General features: G+C 40.7%; 1 protein-coding gene across 1 annotated transcript in view; it reads right to left on the bottom strand.

Annotated features, from left to right (window-relative positions):
- The window catches only part of ANK3 (ankyrin 3), a 372,120-nt gene that overhangs the window by 193,121 nt on the left and 165,420 nt on the right, over window positions 1-13,579 (bottom strand). The window contains exon 9 of the mRNA XM_040242313.1: window positions 9,615-9,713. Coding sequence (XP_040098247.1) covers window positions 9,615-9,713 — 99 coding nt within the window. The remainder of the gene's footprint in view (window positions 1-9,614; window positions 9,714-13,579) is intronic.

Below are 13,579 nucleotides of genomic sequence, written 5' to 3'. Positions count from 1 at the left end.
AGCAGAAATCTCTGGATATACCCTTTCTTCTTCGTCATGGATATAAAATGGGATATGATATTTAACTGAAGATTAAAAACAATGAAAGAAAAAGCAGGTAGTGCCCAGGAGAGGAGAGTTATAATGATAGAGAGAAATTAAAAGGCACTGGTTACAGTCTAACAGTCAAACTATTCTCATACATGTATTTTTCTCTAAAAATTCTGACTGTATCCTCATTTTGTGCATGTTAGAGAATCGTAGATTTGGCCTGAGACGAAGTGAAATAACATTTTTTTAGACCATTCTATTGTCACAGGCATTTTATATTCGTGATCTTACTGAATTTTTACAACACCACAAGAGAAAGGCATCCGAATTTGCATTTACAGATAAGAAAGTGCTGCTCCAAGGATTAATGTGCCTCCCCAAGGTCACATGAAAGTCACTGGTTCATGTTAGGACTTAGACTCAGTTAGACTCACATTAGAACTTAGTTCCTGCATCAGAGGGACTGGATCTCTTCCACTGCAGCAAGCAATCGCCTTTTAACATCAAGAATTCATCTCTGCCATTTATATACAGAAGAGAGAAATATGTCTTTCTAGTGCTCTTCCTTGCTGTCCTGCCATACATTCTATAAGTTTAAAATCAAACTAAAATGAGGTAGAATTCCTTGTTGTTCTTTCTGCTCAGAAAACTGGAGCTTTCTTTCTGAGCCTACAACATACCCTTATAATATTTGTTGTGTATTTTTCCACTCTCTTCTGTGTGAGCTTTTTTGGTCTCTTCTTTCTTATCTTCTTTTGGGTTAACTGAGTATAACTTAGTTTTCCAGTGATTGATTCACTATACATATCATTGACGATGTCTTCCTCTGGCTTTTTAACGAAACTCTTTCTTTTCTTTCCTGTTTTTAAAAGTGGTATTCCTAGAGATTAAAATAAATATCCTTAAATTATCACAGCCTAAATAATATTATTAACTATATTATATAGTAATAGTATTTATGTTATTATGTATTGTTATATAATTTCATGTATGAGAATTCTACAATATTATAATTTCATTTATATTAGTAGCTTCATATTTTGTGCTATAAATATATATTTAACTTAAATGCATTATAAATCTTATAACAAATTGATATTTTATTTAAACAATCAATTTTTTTAAATTTTAAGAAAATAAAAATAGTTTTTATCTGATTATTACTCCTAACTCTTATCTACCCTAGATCCACATTTCCTTCTAGCATCGTTTATCTTACGTCAGAATTAAGAACTTCCTTTAATATTTCTTTTAGTACGGGTTTGATGGTAACAAGTTATCTCAGCTTTTGCTTATCTGATACTGTCTTTATTTTACTTTTATTATGGAAATATACTTTTACTGGATATAAATTCTAGATTAGCAAATACTTTTCAGTCAGCACCTTAAAGATGTTCCATTGTCTTCTGATCTCCAGAGTTTCTGATAAGAAGTCAGATAACATCTCTTCAATAGACACTATTTTATGACTATGAAATATTTAATAGTTTAAGAATTTATTCTTAAGGCAATCACACTTCTGGAAATATAACGGAAAGCAAAACTCAATACCAATATTCATTTTTCCCTCATATTTAACCTGATAAATACAACCAGTTGCATTTCTGGGAAAGGAAAAACGTGCTAGTTGCTCAGTTGTGCCTGACTCTTTGCAACCCCATAGACTGTAGCCCACCAGGCTCTTCTGTTCATGGAATTCTCCAGGCAAGAAAACTGGAATAGGTTGCCATTCCCTTCTCCAGGGAATCTTCCCGACTCAGGGAATGAACCTAGGTCCTCTTGTATTGCAGGTGGATTCTTTACTGTCTGAGCACCAGGGCAACCTGCATTTCTGGGAAAGGACAGGCTAAAATTACAGGACATGTAAGTATCTCCTGACATCTTTCCAGACTAGTAAGAATTTAACAACTGACAGATTTGAGATATTCTGAAAACCCTTTATCTACCTGCACACAAATATCTCTTTATTCTTACAAAATCAGTTGGATGCCATTAACTTCAGGGAGCAAAATTATATCAACACAAAGTGAAAGTCGCTCAGTTGTGTCTGACTCTTTGAGATCCCATGTACTATACAGTCCATGGAATTCTCCAGGCCAGAATACTGGAGTGGGTAGCCTTTCCCTTCTCCAGGGGATCTTCCCAACCCAGGAATCAAACCCAAGTCTCCCACACTGCAGGTGGATTCTTTACCAGCTGAGCCACAGGGGAAGCCCCATATCCCCATTATCACAGGATCAGTATAAAATCAAGTAAGACATTTTGGCAAATGTACCATTAGGAAGTGTATCTAATATATTCAGCAAATACTTATTAAACATCTAGTATGGGCCAGGAAGTACTAAGTGCTATAGATATTAAGATGAATGTGTGTTTCTGAGTGTCAAGGTGTAGCTTTGGATGTAAATATTGAAATAGTGGGATTATATGGAGAGGCGGGCAGTGGTACCTTGCGAGAAAGGCTGGAAGCTGGAGAAGGAATGAGGAGAGCTGCAGTCTGGGAACCGCAGTATTATTATTACTGACTCTACCTGGAACTCCTGAATATTCTCTGGAGCGCTACATACAGGCACAGTTGCCTTTGTTATTGGATTGAGAAGAGTCGGTAAAAGGAGATGGAGGACTTGAGTCGGTGAAAGGAGATGGAGGACTCAGAAGTTGCCACGAAGTTTTAAACCGGTTCTAACTTAGAATCTAATTTAGATTGGTTTAAACTCAGAAGTTGCCAAATTAGCTTTAAACTGGTTCTAATTTAGGGTCCATATTGAGCCTCTGATTTGGCTGTGAACTGATGCAAAGGAAAATAAAAATGACAATAGGCCCTCCACTGCAAAGCCTCTTCCTTTAGAGAGGATGCAGATACACGTGCTAGCCTTGCAGGGAGCAAAAATTACATGGGAATAGCAGCTACCGTAAGTGGTCATTCTCAGCAATGCATTTCTATAAAGAAACGAATTAGGATGCTATATATGGATCAGATGGAAGCATTTGCCTTGATATCTGTACACGTCGTGGCACATTTGCCACCACTATCACCTCTTAAATTATGTTGTCATTGTTACGGAGAGACTATTAAAGCTCTTCTGTCACAGCAACTTTCGGTGTGTACGATATGGTATTGTTAACTGTAGCCACCATGCTGTACCCTAGATACTTGAGCTTATTCATCTTATAACTGATAGTCTGTACTATCTAACCAACATCACCCCATTTCCCCTACCTCTCAGCCCCTGGCAACCACCACTCCATTCCCTGTTCCATTCCATTCCAAAATTCAGTGTTTTCAGATTCCACATCTAAAAGATCCCACAGAGTAGCAATCTAAGTTATTAAGTCATCAGTGATTCTCTTTGTCTGGGCCTCTCATGATAGGTAGATTCTTCTCATTTAATCCTTAAGTCACTTAAGTCCTGTAGGTTTTCTACGTTCCTTTTTATTTTTTCTTTTGTTCTTCTGATTGGATAGTTTCCAACTGGATAGATCAATTTCTTCAACTTGGTCCAATCTACTGTTGAAGCTGTCTATAAAATTCTTCAGTTCAATTACCATATTAAAAAAATTTTTTAATTGGAGGATAATTGCTTTGTAATGTTGCATTGGTTTCTGCTGTACAACATAATCAGTCATAAATACATATATATCTCCTCCCTCTAGCACCTCTGTCCCCTCTCCCACCCTACCTCTCTAGGTCATCACAGTCATTGTTATTTTTAGCTCCAAAATTTGTTTGGTTGTCTTCTTATGTTTTCCATCTCTGTATTAAACTTCTTGAATAGTTTGTATTTTTTTTCCTGATTTTGTTAAACTGCTTACCTGTGTTTTTTGTAGATCTCTGAGCATCTTTAGAACACTTACTTTGAATCCTTTGTCCAGCAAAGTTAGCAAAGTTAGCAAAGTTTACTATGTTCCTTTGGTGATGTCATGTTACCCTCGATCCCTTCCTGATCCTTGTAGCCTTGCATGGATGTTGTGCATTTGCAGAAGCAGCCATCTTTTTCAGACTTTAGGGTTGACTTTGGTATGGAAAGACTCTCTTCTATGGTGGGAGCATGCTGGAAGATTCTCTAACCTTGTATCTAGTGGTGCAGGCTCTCAGATACAGGACTGGGGGCTGATGTCTCATCTGTTCAGGCTGCTGGAGGCACAGCATTGAGCACAGTGACTGCAAGGGCTAGTGGAGCCCTCAGTGCATCTCAGGTCCAGTGGCTCAGGACCTGGCAGGCAGTGGCAGGGGCTGAAGCTGGTGGTGTATACAAACTCGGTTGCAGGGGCCAGTTGCAGGTGCCTATGTAGTCGCAAATGCTCATTTCAGACTTACACAGACAGGTAGGGGCAAAGGCCAGCTGCCAAGGGTCTGGGCCATCTGCAGGTACACTGGCAGCTGTGGGTCCCTTGGCTGTCAGCATTCATTAGTGGCTGCAAGGTCTCACCATGCGTGCATTGCTGTGGAGGCTGGTATTGGCCATCAAGCTGGAGGCATGCAGGTGCCCAGCTGGAGGGGTTCCTTGCAGATGAGCCTGGCGGTGCAGGTCAGTGGCAGGAGACAGGGCCAGGCCTGGCCCACAGGAGCTGTGGAGGCCCTGGTGTGTTCTATGGTTGCAGGGTCTCCCCAGGAGCATGTGTGGCGGTGGAGGCTGGTCATGAGCGTCTGGTTGGGAGTGTGCACATGCTGAGTGATGGAGGCCGCTGACTAGAAATAGAGCCAGGTTCAGGCCCTCAGGCGGTTGTGAGGGCCTTGGTTGTTGACTTGCTGTTCCATATTGAAGGATCTTGCCACAGGTACAGTACAGCAGCAGAAGCCTGAGATGAGGGTCTGGCCGGCAGTGTGCAACTGCACAGCTGGAGGAGCCAGCCCCCAGCACAGGCACAGAAGTGGGGGTCACCCTCAGGGCTCTAGGCTGGTGTCGTGTACTTGCATGGCCACAGAGGTCTGGGCTGGCTGCAGGTGTGGATCCTGAGCCCCAGCAAGGCAGTGGGAGGTGAGGAGCAGGGAGGGGCTCAGATGGCTGGCGTCCACGAATGAGAATATCCACGGGACAAAAACCAGTGACATTTACACGGGGTCTGGGTCGGCTGTGCTGGCTGGGGGAAAGGTGCTGGGGTCTGAGAGCAGGTCACAGGGAGCCTCAGTCATCCCTATCATGTGGCTGACGCTGGCAGCCCCTGCTGTTTCCTTGCTCCTCCCCATCTCTATTCATCTCAGCTTTGCCAGCCTCTGGTTGGGTGAGACCCAGGTGGGTCCTTTGCTCAGTTTCCCGAAAGGCTGGGGAGGCTGGCTGCTCACCCCATTCTCCTTTTCTTGGTGAGGAAAACTTCTTCCTACTTGGGGAGGCTCACCCTTGGCTCTGAGTAGCACTGGCCTAGGGGATCAGATGCTGCAAGCAACCTTTTTGTGAGGTATTTTCCGGTGTTTTGTTCCACTGTGCTGCTGAAGTTTCTTCTTATATTTAAAAAAAAGTATCTATTTATTTGGCCGTGTCAGGTCTTAGCTGTAGTACGTGGGATCTTTGATCTTCCCTGTGGCATGCGAAATCTAGTTCTCCAACCAGGGATCAAACCTGGGCCCCCTGCATTTGAGAGCATGGAGTCTTAGCCACTGGACCACCAGGGAGGTCCTTGCTGCAGTTTCTCAGTTGGACTCCCAAGCTCTCCCTGAGCTCTTTTTGATAGTGTATCATTGTCTAACTGTTGATCTTTGTGGGTGGTGGGGGCTGGGGTCTCATACTTCGCCATCTTGGTCACATCACCCCAACATATATCACCACCCCGACTTTCACTGTAGCTAATTATTCTTAAAGTTACAACATCCAGTGCCCCAGCAGTGGGGAAAGCCTGTGAAATCATCGGAACAACTCACCATCTGTACTGAGATGGAAACTAAGACTCAGGAGGATGAGCTTTCCTAGGGTCGTGATTTCACTTACTAGTCACACTTAAGACCAGAGATCAGGCACCAGGGTAGAAAAAAATTCACTCTCATCCTGCTTTTCCAGCCGGTCAGGTCTTGCTCAGATCCCAACCTAAATCACTCTGACTACAATTCAAGTTTACTTCCCGGATGGAAAGGGCAGGAAGAGTCTGCTTTTGAACCAAATCCTTTATTAGATTAGCAACACACGCACGGAACACAGCAAGCCAATGAGGAGGTCCCTTGGAGTGTGCAGAGTGAAATCTCTAAATCTAGGGTGTTGGGGTGTAGCAGGTCAGACTGTTGATGCAACAAGGTAGCTATACAAGTAGGAAGTACCTGGCAGGAAGGAGATGGGTAGATAACAATATTTATTTTCTAAAGAGCTACTGGATTGCATCATTAAAACTTGTATTTATGAACAAAAATTGCTTTCCGTTTTCAGGCTTGTCCCTAGGGCTTTCTGAATTTCATGGCTCTCTCCTTTTCTCCCACACACTGAGTAACTACTCAGTCATTTCAGCAATAGAGAAGGGAAGCTTTGATGAGGAGAACACAAAATAGTTGACATATTTGGGGTATGTACTATGTTTTCTTCCATACAGTCTCCCAGGAATTCAGTTTGTTCTCAAGTGACACCACCTGTCCACCCCAAGCAGGACAACAAGAGAAGAATGACTATTCTGTTTCTCTAAGTTTTTCTTCACATCCACACAGCACTCACATAACACAGGAGAAAAGCAACTCCACGTTGAAACTGAGTGACTGGTAAAAAGGACTCTACATTTTGTTTAAAATAAGATAGGCTTTCAGAACAAGGAGGCAAAATGGCATAGCAACTAAGTGTATATTGAATTCGCCTATGTCCCGTATTCTGTACGTCTGATGCTTTTGTCCAGAAGTGTTCGTATGTTTCATTCTAGCCTCCCCTGTGACACCACGTGCCCCTTTAATATGGGACCTGGATTTCCTACATACCCTGTCCTCTTCCCGTTGTACCAAATAGAACAAGTAAGTGTTTGATAAATGATGCAAAATTACTGACAAGCAATTTTGCTGTTCTGGTGATTGATGACTGTATCAAGGGAGGGAGAAATATGGTCATTTCTAATCCACACACTTCATTAAAATCCAGCTGGATAGCCAAGTATAACTATACAAGTTTCTCTCTTCTGCTCAGCTCCAGTATCCCTCTTCACTCTTCACAAAAATTTCTGTATTCACAAACGACCCTTTACCTCTACAGGTAACCAAGAGGCATTAAGCGATGATTATCTAACTTATTCTTTTTTGCAACTGCTCCTGAACTCAGCAGAACACCCCTGCCATTTAAAGCAACAGGTCTAGCCTACTGCTGATGGCTTCTTAGCAAATAATGCCAGATCAATGCAATAAGACCTCTCTTCAATTTACTTCTCCAGTCAGACAGTCTTGTAGGGGTCAGCCCTCATCTTCCTTCATTCCCCTCTCCAGAAAGCTTGTTTCTTTTATGCTACATATAAAGCATAAAACTTTCAGGTTCAACAGCTACAAAGAAGTCTGGTCTCCTGTCAAATACCCAGGTCTGGGCTATCTTCAAGTCAGAGTATACAACAGGCAAATGATCAATCAGCCTCATGAGGACACGGGAGGGGGCTTGTGGGCTTTCTCCATGACTTAGCCATGTCTGGCCCACAGTAGGCATTCAATAATCATTAATTGCTTGAGTGAATATGTGCAGTGAAAGATAAAGTACTAAATCAAGAAACTACAGGAACCAAGTCCAGGTTACTGGACCAGTTTTAGAAATATCAGGATTCTTGGAAAAAGGAACCACAGGATTGCAGGAGATACAATTACAAGACAGGGATAACTCTCCAAAACCCTTAGAGAGGAGGATATTTATAAGAGCACATTTTGCTCTTAAATGAAATGTTGAAAAAGAAAATCCCTGGTCAGAAGTTTAATGTTAACTGGAGCTCTGAATTATACAGGCACATCTCATTTTTCTGTGCATTGCTTTATTGCTCTTTGCAGATACTGCATTTCTCTCTCTTTCTTTAACAAGTTGAAGGTTGGTGGCTATCCTCATCAGGCAAGGCCATTTTCCAACCATATTTCCTCACTTTGTCTCTGTGTCACATTTTTGTGCTTCTTGCAACATTTCAAACTTTCTTCTTCTTCTTATACTTGTTATGATGATCTCTGGTCAGTGATTTTTATGTTACTATTGCAAAAAGATTATAACTTGCTAAAGGCTCTAATACTAGTTAATATTTTTTTTTTTTTAGCAATAAAGTACTTTTTAATTTAAAGTATATACATTCTTAAGGACATAATGCTTTTACACAATGGACTATAATATGGTATAAACATAACTTTTATACACATTAGGAAGCCAAAAATTCTGTGACTCGCCTTCTTGCAATACTGCTTCATCACAGTGGTCTGGAAGCAAAGCTGCAATATCTCTGAGGTGTACATCTACTAGTAATGGCTGGGATTTATTTCTGGTCTACGTTATGCCAATACAGTTTACAAACATTAGCTTGATCCCTGCAACAAGCCTTCGAGGAAGCCATTAATCTTATTTTCAGATACAGAAATTGGATGCAGAAGGTTACATCGCCTTGTCAAACTAAGTCAACCAGCTAAGCTCACTTTCTGGGATTCCAACTTGATTCTAAGTCTCACTTCTTTCTCCTCCCCACACAGTGCATCACACCAAACAATTAACATGTCAAAACACCTGCCTAGACCGACCTATATTGAAAAAATTTGTTAAACTGTGGTTTAAAAAACAATATAAAATTTACTCTAACCACTTTTAAATGCACAGTTAAGTAGTATTAGCTATATTCATGGTGTTGTATAACATCTCTAAAACTTTATCTCACAATACTGACACTCCACAACTCCCCATTTCCCTGTCCCTAAGCCTCCAGCAAGCGCCATTCTATTTCTATGTGTTTACTGTTGGTGCCTCCTTAAGTGGGACCGTGCAGTATTTGTACTTTCGTGACTGGCTTCTGTCACTTAGCATGATGTTCTCAAGACTCATTCATCCTGGGGAATGTGACAGGACTTCCTTATAAGGCTGAATAACATTCCACTGTATGTACATAACACATTTTCTTTAACCATTTTCTATCCATGGATATTGGGTTGCTTCCACTTCTTGACTATTACATGGCTTTAAGATACTTCTTTCAATTGTTTGGGGTGTATATACCAAAGTAGACTGCTGGGTCATATGCTAGTTCTATTTTTAGGTTTTGGAGGAACCTCCATACTGTTTCCCATAGTGGCTGCACCATTTTACATTCCTACCAGCAGTGTGCAAAGGGAGACAGATCTGTTTTTAAATAAAATGTCAGTTTTAGTATCAAACTGGCCCAATAGCTCTGTCTGCAGTATCAAGTAGTGATTAAACACTTAGAAATTTAACTCAACAAAAACTCTGGACCTAAGCCTTAGTTTCTATAATTAAATCCCAGTACTATTTAAATGTATATTAAAGCTTTATAAATGGGGATCATTATCCCATTATAAGAAGAATCAGCTTAGCAGTCATTTTCTCAGAGACTACAACAAAGGAAATAACAAAGCCAGGGCTGAGCCAGCAACAAAGGTATTAGTAGAAGCAGACCTGCTTCCTGAAAATAAGCATAAGCAAGTACATAAGCTGCACCCTTACCCTTGTTTTGGCATCGATCTTAGCTCCTCGGTCAAGCAATAGTTTTACCATGTTGGCATTTCCTCTTTTTGATGCAACATGTAGAGGAGTGATGTCATTCTGTGGAAGAACAGAAACAGAGAGTACAGTGTTATTATTTTGAGTTCAAGCAAAATATTGCTTCCCAGCCTTCTCGAACATCTCACATTTCTCTTTATTTATTTATTTATTTTTTAAATATCCATTGTGAACAGAATGCTTCCCAACATCTTTGTCTGATGGTAATTTTACTCAGAATGAGACCACCCCAAAGGGATGAATTTTAAGGGACACTCTCGGTGGGGGTAAGGGTCCAAGTTTATTTCATTTGTTTGATGGGATGGTGATGCTTTTTGTTCTAACATCCTGTGCCTTTAAGTCAATCTGTTTTCCTATAAATGTGAATGATGCATGCTGGCTACTGAATGGTTGACTAAATGGTGCATTAGTCAGCTGAGACGCAGTGCAAGGGGTGTCATGCTACTCAGAACCAGCTCTAGGTCATCTGAGTGCAAGCTGTCAAGGAGAGACAAGAATAACTCACACTGGGAAGTTTGTCAGTGTCCTACATGTCACACGGCTTCCCATGCACAGTGGGCTTAAAAGTGTTCACAGGCACTTGTTAGCAATTTCACAGAAAACCACTATGTTGATTAAAACAAACAAACAAACAAAAAAACTACTTTTGAGGACAGATGTATTGTCAGGACAATCTGACTTTCCAATCACGATCCCCTGGGTACCACAGTTTTCCTCCATGTTATCTGACAGGTTCTGTGATTGTTTCCAGAATGTCAAGGAAATATGTATACACAGTGAAAACATTCTCTGTTTTGGCTCCTTCTTCTTGATTGGCAACAATATGGGTTTAAGGTCTGCAATTCACAGAAGTCAATTACATGATAAATGAACTAGGCTCATAAGTATTTACATTCCTGTCATGTGAGAGCAAATACAAAATAATAGCTACCAGGTATTGATTAATTTCCTATGAATTATGCCGTGTTAAACTTTTTACTCTCTCACTGAGTTTTCATAATCCTCACAATATCATATATAATCTGAATCACAGTGTCCATTCTACAGATTAGAAACAGCTAGCAAAACCAGGATCCAAATTAAAAGATGACTCAAACTAATGGCTTCCCTGGAGGCTCAGATGGTAAAAAATCTGCCTGCAATGCAGGAGACTCAGGTTCAGTTCATGCTTTTGAAAAAAATATTTCATAGTGAAAATTTTCAAAAAGACCAAAGTCTGAGAGAAAGCCACAGTGAGCTTAAGGTACTCAACACTCTGGCCCAGTAATCATTAAACGTTTGCCAATATTATTCCTTCTATATTCTCTACTATATTTTTCTGACTGAAGGAGTTGGACAGTAGAAAGAAAATCCTGGGCATCATATTATTTTACCCATAAATACCATACCATAATTTAATTATCTTGAATAGATAAGGATATTTATAAACAAATAAAACTTGTACTGCAATTTGTCATTATACCTAAGTACAAATAATTCCTTCAAAACACCAAGATCTCTTCAATGTTTAAATCATCTCAATAGCGTTGTTCAAATAGAAGATACACATCTTGGGACCTCCCTGGTAGTCCAGTGGTTAGGACTCTGTGCTTCCACTGCAGGGGGTGCAGGCTGGATCCCTGTGTGGGGAACTAAGATCCTGCAAGCTGTGTGGCCAAATTTTTTTTCATAAAGTAAAAAGAAAATCCAAAAGAACCTTTGGATATTAGAAGAAGAGGGCTTGCGAGATGTGTGGACACAGATCAATACAGAAAAATCAACTGTTTAAACAAAAAGAAGATCCACAAGTTGCATTAGGTTGAAATATACCTTAAGTTTCTTTGAATCTCTGCAGGTGCCCTATTCCACTTTTGATTTTCCATGCCCAGGTATTTTCTGGAAAAACTGGGTGGTTTATTATGAAGAGTTTTCTACATTTTAGATTTGGCTGGCTGACTGCATCCTTACAGAGTGTTATCACTTTTTTTTTTTTTTTTTGGTATTTTCTATGAACTTTCCTAGTTAAATACTTTATATTATTATACATTCTCACATCTGAACAATTCTTTATCTCATTATTCTTAGGTGCTATTGCATAAATCAGTTCCATAATAATTAGTTCATTAAATCAAAGAAGGAGAAAGAGATCTGAATAAATCAAATGTGGCTTAGTAATGTTGGTGGGGAGTGGACAGGCCTAATATTGCTCTTGACCAAGCGGTAGACACACCTTTTCTGCAAAGGGCCAGATAGCAAATGTTTCTGGCTTTGCAGGTCATACCACTTGTACTGCAATTTGTCAGTGTTGCCTTTGGAGTGATAAAGCCCCATGCAATAGGCACAGAAATGGGAGTGACTGTGTTCCAATAAAACTTTATTTATAAAACAGTTGGCAAGCTGGATTTGGCCTGTAGGCAGTAGTTGGTTGACCTGTGCTCTAGACTCATCAGCTTGTGGTTGAAGGTTTCAATGGTGTGTAACAGGTGACAAGTGTTAGTCACTCAGCTGTGTCTGACTCTTTGTGACCCCATGGACTGTAGCCTGCTGGCTCCTCTGTCTATGGAATTCTCCAGGCAAGAATACTGGAATGGGTAGCCATTCCCTTCTCCAGGGGCTCTTTCCGATCCAGGGATTGAATCCAGGCAAAGGAAGTAAAACTATATAGGCTGTGCCTTGTGTGTACTTTGGCACTCTTTGGTGCAGATGATTTGGGGTATGAATGAAGTTGGCAGAAAGAAACTTCTTGATGACTTTTCTGATGGTCTTACTTGTCTCTAGCAGAGACATTACTTTGCCAACAAAGGTCCATCTAGTCAAGGCTATGGTTTTTCCAGTGGTCATGTATGGATGTGAGAGTTGGACTGTGAAGAAAGCTGAGCTCTGAAGAATTGATGCTTTTGAACTGTGGTGTTGGAGAAGACTCTTGAGAGTCCCTTGGACTGCAAGGAGATCCAACCAGTCCATTCTAAAGGAGATCGGTCCTGGGTGTTCATTGGAAGGACCGATGTTGAAGCTGAAACTCCAATACTTCGGCCACCTGATTCGAAGAGTTCACTCACTGGAAAAGACCCTGATGCTGGGAGGGATTGGGGGTAGGAAGAGAAGGGGACGACAGAAGATGAGATGGCTGGATGGCATCACCGACTTGATGGACATGAGTCCGAGTAAACTCCAGAAGTTGGTGATGGACAGGGAGGCCTGGTGTGCTGCGATTCATGGGGTTGCAAAGAGTCAGACACGACTGAGCGACTGAACTGAACTGAACTGAACTTGTCTCTGTTGTTTGAGTACAAGTATATAAATGAATTAAGCAGTGCTGTGGAAGAATTCTAGGCCTGAGACAGGAAATGGAACATCAGGTTAGGTCTATAGGAAACAGGAGAGCTTACTGAGCTCAAAGTGAGATATGACATGAAGACCTCATCACTCCCCAGCACAAGTCAGGGCTGACATGCTATTTCCCTTTAAAAATGTGTCCTTGCCTGGTGGAGAAGGACTTAATTAACCTTTATCACAAGTAGGCTAATTTTAGTGAGAGGAAGAGCTCTATTTCTAATTTTGTCCTCTTCCATATTCATGGACTCTATCTTATGGTGATGCGTAGATGTCAAAAGGGTGCCTTGAAATTCAAACTCCCACTTTTTTCTACACCTTTCTGACCCCTCCTAGAGGAATACTTTATACTTCTATAGCACTTAGAAAGTGTTTTAAATTACTTATGTAATTTCATTTTACCTTCACAACCATGTATTGAAGTAAGATACACATCATTAATCCTATTAGATAACTAAACTGAGGAATAGATCTGGTGGGTAATCTGCATATTAAGAGACAGTTAATGAGAGGCAGAATCAGAATTCAGTTTTCTAGACCCTCAGAGATGGGGTGTGTGAGTGTGTGTATTTTCAGTCAGAGATCATAATAGCTTT

This window comes from Oryx dammah, unplaced genomic scaffold, assembly GCF_014754425.2.
Source record: "Oryx dammah isolate SB20612 unplaced genomic scaffold, SCBI_Odam_1.1 HiC_scaffold_6, whole genome shotgun sequence".
Lineage (NCBI taxonomy): Eukaryota > Metazoa > Chordata > Mammalia > Artiodactyla > Bovidae > Oryx > Oryx dammah.
Note: the sequence above shows the minus strand (reverse complement) of the source record. Positions and strands in the feature narration are given on the sequence as shown.